Source organism: Eurypyga helias, unplaced genomic scaffold (genome assembly GCF_000690775.1).
Source record: "Eurypyga helias isolate BGI_N326 unplaced genomic scaffold, ASM69077v1 scaffold8495, whole genome shotgun sequence".
Lineage (NCBI taxonomy): Eukaryota > Metazoa > Chordata > Aves > Eurypygiformes > Eurypygidae > Eurypyga > Eurypyga helias.
The window spans coordinates 5,677-12,473 of record NW_010252186.1 but is presented as its reverse complement, the minus strand read 5'-3'; the positions used below and the strand labels follow the sequence as shown (position 1 = coordinate 12,473).

The 6,797-nt window shown below is 49.0% G+C and overlaps 1 protein-coding gene across 1 annotated transcript; it reads left to right on the top strand.

The window, feature by feature from the left end:
• The first annotated feature begins 1,188 nt into the window (after positions 1-1,188).
• On the top strand, positions 1,189-5,871 carry LOC104510126 (integrator complex subunit 4-like). Its single transcript, XM_010152280.1, has 4 exons — positions 1,189-1,287; positions 1,604-1,747; positions 2,697-2,817; positions 5,614-5,871. The coding sequence occupies exons 1-4, from the start codon at positions 1,189-1,191 to the stop codon at positions 5,805-5,807; spliced, it is 558 nt and encodes a 185-aa protein (XP_010150582.1). The 3' UTR covers positions 5,808-5,871.
• The last annotated feature ends 926 nt before the right edge of the window (positions 5,872-6,797 follow it).

Here is a 6,797-nt window from a genome sequence, read left to right as displayed (position 1 = left end):
GCTGTGTTTCTTTGTGGAGACAATGAGATTGAGTGCAGAGCACTGGAATTGCCCATAGTCTCATTTAATTAGTACTCTTATTATCTAAATAGCACTACAGCTGCACATGCAATCTGAGCAGACAAATCCCTACGGTATCTGGGCCTCATTAATGTGCTGTTGTTGGGCACCTCAACCTCCTTCTTTGTGAATCTGGATTCCTTTGCCTGCTATGGTATGTATTTATGAAGGACCTAAGAAGTGAGTCCTGCATAGCCCTTGATGTCCTCAATTTGAGCACAACGAATAATTCCAAAATAACTAGCCAAAATCATCTTTATCTTACGCATCAGACACACTTCAGAAGAGGAGTCTACATATTCTAGCTGGACATGAGCCAGCTGTGTGTGCTGGCAGCCCAGAAAGCCAAACTGTATCCTGGGCTGTATCCAGAGAAGTGTGGCCAGCAAGATGGGGGACGGGATTTTCCACCTCTGCTCTGCTCTGGGGAGAACCCACCTGGAGTGCTGCGTCCAGCTGTGGAGCCCTCAACAGCAGAAGGACATGGTCCTTTTGGAGCGAGTCCAGAGGAGGGCATGGAGATGCTCTGAGGGCTGGAGCACCTCTGCCATGGGGACAGACTGAGAGAGTTGGGCTTGTTCAGCCTGGAGAAGAGAAGGCTCCGGGGAGACCTTATTGCAGCCTTCCAGTATCTGAAGGGGCTACAAGGAAGCTGGGGGGGACTTTTTACAAGGGCCTGTAGTGACAGGAGAAGGGGTAATGGGTTTAACTTGAAAACAGGAGATTGAGATGGGACATCAGGAAGAAATTCTTCCCGGAGAGGGTGGTGAGGCACTGGGACAGGTTGCCCAGAGAAGCTGTGGGTGCCCCATCCCTGGAAGTGTCCAAGGCCAGGCTGGATGAGGCTTGGAGCAACCTGGTCTAGTGGAAGGTGTCCCTGCCCATGGCAGGGGGTTGGAACTAGATGGGCTTTAAGGTCCCTTCCAACCCAAACCACACCACTCTGTGATTCCATGATTACACGATACCTAATTCTGCTATTAAAACTAAAGATAAGGATTAAGTTCCTTGGCTGAAAATAACACTGTTGAAGAAAGTATTTGATGTTTAATTTGTTCTTAACACAGATGTTTCATCTCTGAGCTCCCACATATGCAAGGCAGTTTTGTAGATAAATTGCTGGACTTAATGCCTAGACTCGTGACATCCAAGCCTTCGGAAGTGGTCAAGATTCTTCAGACAACACTGCGACAAAGTACCTTCCTCCACCTTCCTCTTCCAGAGCAGGTCAGTTTAACGCAGAACTAAAATGCAGTTTCCTTGCAGAGTGTTTTATCATCCAGCTGATTATGAACATACCATGAGGCTTTTAGGATTCAGGTTCTTGGTCAGTCCCAAGTGTTAATTCTCCAGAGGCTTTCTTCTTCTTACCTAACATCCTCAGGATTACTGCTAAACGTACAGAAAACTTAATTCCTGCAAGTATCTCCAATGATCCAAGGTTGATGCACAATTTCCCCATTAAGAACAGTAACAATTGTCTTTTCTTTTTTTCCTCCTTCTCCCCCAACCTTGTTTTTGCCAACTGCTTTGCCTGTAACAGCTCCACAGAGCTACTGCAAATATCATAGAGCCTACCGGCGAATCTGATAATCCCCTGAGGTTTACATCGGGGTTGGTAGTGGCACTGGATGTTGACGCAACCCTGGAACACGTGCAGGATCCCCAGGGAACCGTTAAAGTTCAGGTAAGCAGTCGCTTGACATCAGTACAAATGAGATCCTGTCACAGAGGGAGTTTGCTTAAGGATGTCAGTACCTCAGAATTGCAGATAACTGTACACCTTATTACCAACAGGGTTGGGTTTCTGGGTTTTAGCCACACGTTCAGAAAGTGGCTTTATATGGGGCGCTGAGGTGACTTGTGTGATTGGTTCCTGACAGTTTGCGTTGTGGGCTTTGATGCCGTTCTCTGCTCCGCGGTGCTTCCACCTGCACTGGGCACGTTACGGACACACAGATGCACAAATAAACGCTGGTGAACTTCCAGGTCGTGCAGGGGAAGAAGGAGGAGCTAACAAAGCTCTTCTGAACAGTACAGGGATACACAGGCTCGCTGTATTTACAACTTAACTTTCTTCCTGATTCCTTCAGGGAATCACTATTTCAAACTCAGCTGAGGAGGTCGGTGTGTCTGATGCCAAGTAAAACACTGACGTTCACTGCATAACAAAGAAACAAAAACCTCTTTTCACAATGCAGAGGAAGAAGCTGATGTCACTGTATTCCGGAAGAAGCTCTTCCCGGAGGGGGTGGGGAGGCACTGGGACAGGTTGCTCAGAGAAGCTGTGGATGCTCCATCCCTGGAAGTGTTCAAGGCCAGGCTGGATGAGGCTTGGAGCCACCTGGTCTAGTGGAAGGTGTCCCTGCCCATGGCAGGGGGTTGGGACTGGATGATCTTTAAGGTCCCTTCCAACCCAAACCACTCTGTGATTCTGTTTCTTTTTCTGCCTGCGTTGTGGGTCCGAATGGCCAGTGTGTGTCTGTTAAATCTAGGGCAGCTGGACTCCTGACTCCAAGACAGAGCCACCTTCCTGTCTTCCGAACTGAAACAGTAAATACCAAATAGCACACACTGTATGAATCCCCAGTCCAGTTGTCATTCAGTCGTTTCCTTTTTGTTTTCCCCTCCTGTAGGTATTGTATCCCGATGGACAAGCACAGCTAATCCATCCTAAACCAGCGGATTTCCGAAATCCCGGTCCTGGGAGGCACAGGCTGATAACTCAGGTTTACCTCTCACACACAGCCTGGACAGGTAACGGTACCCATACATGTTCATACGATTGTGCTGCTTGCACTTTTCTGAGTAAAAAGTGTGTCTTGCTTGATCCCAGCTTCCTCCACCCAAGACCTACCTCCCCACAGACCTGGGGGCTTTGCAGATCGTGGAGTTCACAGCTGTTGGTGGCATTACTCGTAGCATGGCTCAGATTGCTGTTCTCACAGCCGTTGAGCCGTTCATCTCCCTGGTTGACAGGTCACTGCTGCTCCGTAGGTGACTGGAGGTGCTGCTGTCACGGGAGAGAAGGTGCTTGCCCCGTGCTGGGGGCTGCGTGTGCAGTCGTCCGGCATTGGGAGCCTTTAGGTGGGAGCAGACCTTCAAGGTGAGGTCAGAGGTTCTGCGCAGAGCAGGATTAGCTGTAGGAGTCCGGTCTGCGTCCTTATTTAAGGCGAGGAGTCACGGCAAACCGACTCCCCGTAATTCATGGGGTTAGATCAGACGGGTGTTTGAGCACAGCAGAGAACCGTTGGAATGGTGTCTGCTCAACAGTACGATTTCACAGCTGGTTTAACTTTCACCCTTTTAATACCCTAAAAATACACCCTTTAGCTCTGAGGAAATGTGCAACTCCAACAGTCGCATTCGGGCTGGGATGGCATTCGCGCTTCCCCGTGGAAGTGCTTCAGTAGTCGGCTTCTGGACTTCAGACAACAAAAGCAGTGAATATTTGTTCGCTTTGTCCTGTTTTCTTTTAATCCCTTGACTTTTATTTGAACGTGGGTTTTTCAATAGGATTTGGTGTTGTTTTTTTTTAACCAAGAGAGTTTGGTTTAATGCCGTGTCCTTTTCACGTGCTCCTTTTTGTAGAGCACTTCCACGGCGTACTCGTTCATCCTGCTCTTTGCTTTGGAGACGAAAACCAGTATTGTTCTATGAGTAGAAGTACCTGGATTTAAAGGTTGATCCTATACTAGAAGGAGCTGAACTAAGTCCTTATTTCTGCTTCTGCAGCATTCGCTGGAAGGGCCTTTTGAGTCTGGCCCTAAGGGATTCCGTTGTGTCTCCCCATGCCGTTCCTTTATCCGTTAACCCCGGCACATCTGACATGGGGAGGATGCCGAGCTGGGAGGGAGGAGTTCAAGGAACAGGGTCACAATTTAAAAATGCCTTAATTCAAGAGATGTAAACGTACTGAAGGCCGTTAAAAGGCTGTGCTTAGGAAGCAGAATGCCCAAATACAGAGCAGGGATTAATGGACAGCGGAGCGATAGAGGCGACTGCCAGTTACGAATAGACAGTATGGCAAAAAGGCGGCTCTCGGGGAGTTGTCAGCTGAACTGGGGGAGTAACTGTGGAAAAAGGTTATTTCTGGTGCTGGTGGTGTCTCGGCTAGGGTATTGCTGTAGGTCTGGGCATCTTAAAATTACGTGACTTTCAGCAGGTTTCATTTAGGTTTCGGTAATGTGGCCCTGTTGTGAGTTAACACCGTATACAGTTGAGTCCCACACAGCACCCGGTGACCAATCACTTCCCTCTGGCCCCGGTGGGATTGGGGAGAGAATCAGAAGGCTAAGAGTGAGAAAACTAGTGGGTATTGCACTGTTCAGCAACAGCTAAAACTCCTGTGTTGTCAACAACGTTTTGGTCATGAATCCAAAGTTTAGCTACTCTGAAGCTGTAGCTGTATCCAGAGCAGTGTGGCCAGCAGGGTGAGGGAGGGGATTCTTCCCCTCTGCTCTGCTCTGGGGAGACCCCACCTGGAGTGCTGCGTCCAGCTCTGGGACCCCCAACATGAAAAGGACATGCTCCTGTTGGAGTGAATCCAGAGGGGACCACGGAGGTGCTCCGAGGGCTGGAGCTCCTCTGCCATGGGGACAGGCTGGGGGAGGTGGGCTTGTTCAGCCCGGAGAAGAGAAGGCTCCGAGGAGAACTTATAGCCCCTCCCAGTACCTGAAGGGGCTACAAGGAAGCTGGGGGGGACTTTTTACAAGGGCCTGTAGTGACAGGACAAGGGGTAACGGGTTTAAACTGAAAGCTGGGAGATTGAGATTGGAGAGCAGAAAGAAATTCTTCCTGGAGAGGGTGGGGAGGTCCTGGAACAGGTTGCCCAGAGAAGCTGTGGATGTCCCAGCCCTGGAAGTGTCCAAGGCCCGGCTGGATGAGGCTTGGAGCAACCTGGTCTAGTGGAAGGGGTCCCCGCCCATGGCAGGGGGTTGGAACTAGGTGGTCTTTAAGGTCCCTTCCAACCCAAACCAGTCTGTGATTCTGTGAAGGAAAACTTATCCTTATCCCAGTCAAAGCCAGCAGAAGTCGATACAGAGAACCTGAAGGAATCATGTTTTTCAGTCTAGAAAGGAAAACTTTGATGGGGATATAGTCCAGCATACTGCTCAGTCATGCTGTGTAGACTGAAAGTCTGGTTTTCATGACCATTGGGAGAAGAACAAAGTGAAATCATATTATGGACAGCATTGGGAATGTCTGTCTGGCTTCTGAGATGGTGAAAGCTGGGAAAAGGCTGGTTTGCAGTTTAAAAACCCCCAACAGAAGAGAAATTTCAAGTCATCCTCTGTGCTGTGAGTCTTATCAGACACCATCTGGATTTACTTGATCCTGCCATCAGTACAAATCCACGAGCAAGGCACCTAAAACAATGCTTAGTCCTGCTGTGCTGAACGTCACGGCAGAGTTGTGTTTTCTGGATGCTGGCCAGCCCAGAGCAGCTCTGCGCTTTACCCGGCGTACGTGAGAGGGAATTTCACTCCGTGCTGGTCGATCGCTGCGTGATGACAGTCTTGTTTAGGTGGTTCTCTTTTCTTCTCTCCACAGAGCCGTGTCAGATCGAAGTGCGGTTGCTGCTGGCTTACAATTCCAACAGGAGCAAGGCATCTACTAAAATTCCTAAATCTACCTGGAATGAGAGCTTGGAGGCTCTCCCGCAACCGGAAAATGGCATAGAGGGGACCATTCCCTTCAGCAAGCCCGTCAAAGTCTACATAATGCCCAAACCTGCCAGACGGTGAAGCCTGTTGCTAAAAGTATTTATGGGATTGTTGGCTGCGTGAGGAGAACGTGCTGTGTTCCGAGACAGCACACCACGCCAAAGCAGTTGTAGACTTGCGTAGAAACTGTCAGCTGTAGAAATAAAGGTGCTGAAGAATAATTGCCCTCCTGTTAAGAAGCAGCTAGAGTTACTCAGGAGTTACTCAGCCGGGTGAGAGCAGTTTGAAGAAAAGGTGTTTCTTTACTGAATCAAGAAAATCAAGATGAGAGCAGTTTGAAGAAAAGGTGTTTTTTTATTGAATCAAGACAGTTCTCCATCAGCATTCCAGGAGTAATTTCATTGGGCCGTGTCATCAGTTCTTGCTTCTCAAAAGCTTCTCTCCAAGGCCTCGCGGTTTCCTGCTGTGTATTTACCATGTAAATGCTCAGGCACGTAAGTCAGTGCTGTTTTTTCACTGCTCTGAAATGAAGCTGAGGAGTTCGGGGTGGCTTTGGGTTTGTGTTTTTTTGTGGGAGTTTTTTGGTGGGTTTTTTTAATGTCTAACGCGTGCATTGGTACCTAAATTCTCAGTTATAAAAAAAAATCCCAAAGTGCTGTTGTTGCTGTGTAGGAGCTGCGTCCCCAAGTGAAACTGCCGCAGGCTAAATCCTGAGCCGTTTGACGTCCCGTAGAGCTGTGCCGAAGCTGGAAGGGTTTTGGGGAGGGCACGGGTTGTGTTCACGTTGTGGCGGGGGGAGAGCAGGAGCCTGTTGGCGCAAGCAGCAGAACTTCAGTTAGCAGGACGCGGAGTTTAACCGCGTTATGGCAACGCAGCGTGTTGCTTTCTTGTTTGTTTACGTCTCGACGTGTTTGACTCCCGTTTTCCCAGAACTGCAGTCCAGGTCTCTTGCCTGCACGCCTTTAGGAACAACGCGATTAAACGCCACGGGCTGAAAAATTACTAACCCCATCCCGCTAAGTTTTACAGAATCTGTTTCTGCATGGCGATCTTGGCCTGAAACAATCCTAA

What these genes read in the sequence shown, in the direction of transcription:
- LOC104510126 (XM_010152280.1), top strand. Translation starts at nt 1,189, where the DNA reads ATGCCTAGACTCGTGACATCCAAGCCTTCGGAAGTGGTCAAGATTCTT. An exon ending in AGGGAACCGTTAAAGTTCAG is followed by an intron (nt 1,748 to 2,696) that starts GTAAGCAGTCGC and finishes CCCCTCCTGTAG; the next exon opens with GTATTGTATCCCGATGGACA. An exon ending in CTCACACACAGCCTGGACAG is followed by an intron (nt 2,818 to 5,613) that starts GTAACGGTACCC and finishes TTCTCTCCACAG; the next exon opens with AGCCGTGTCAGATCGAAGTG.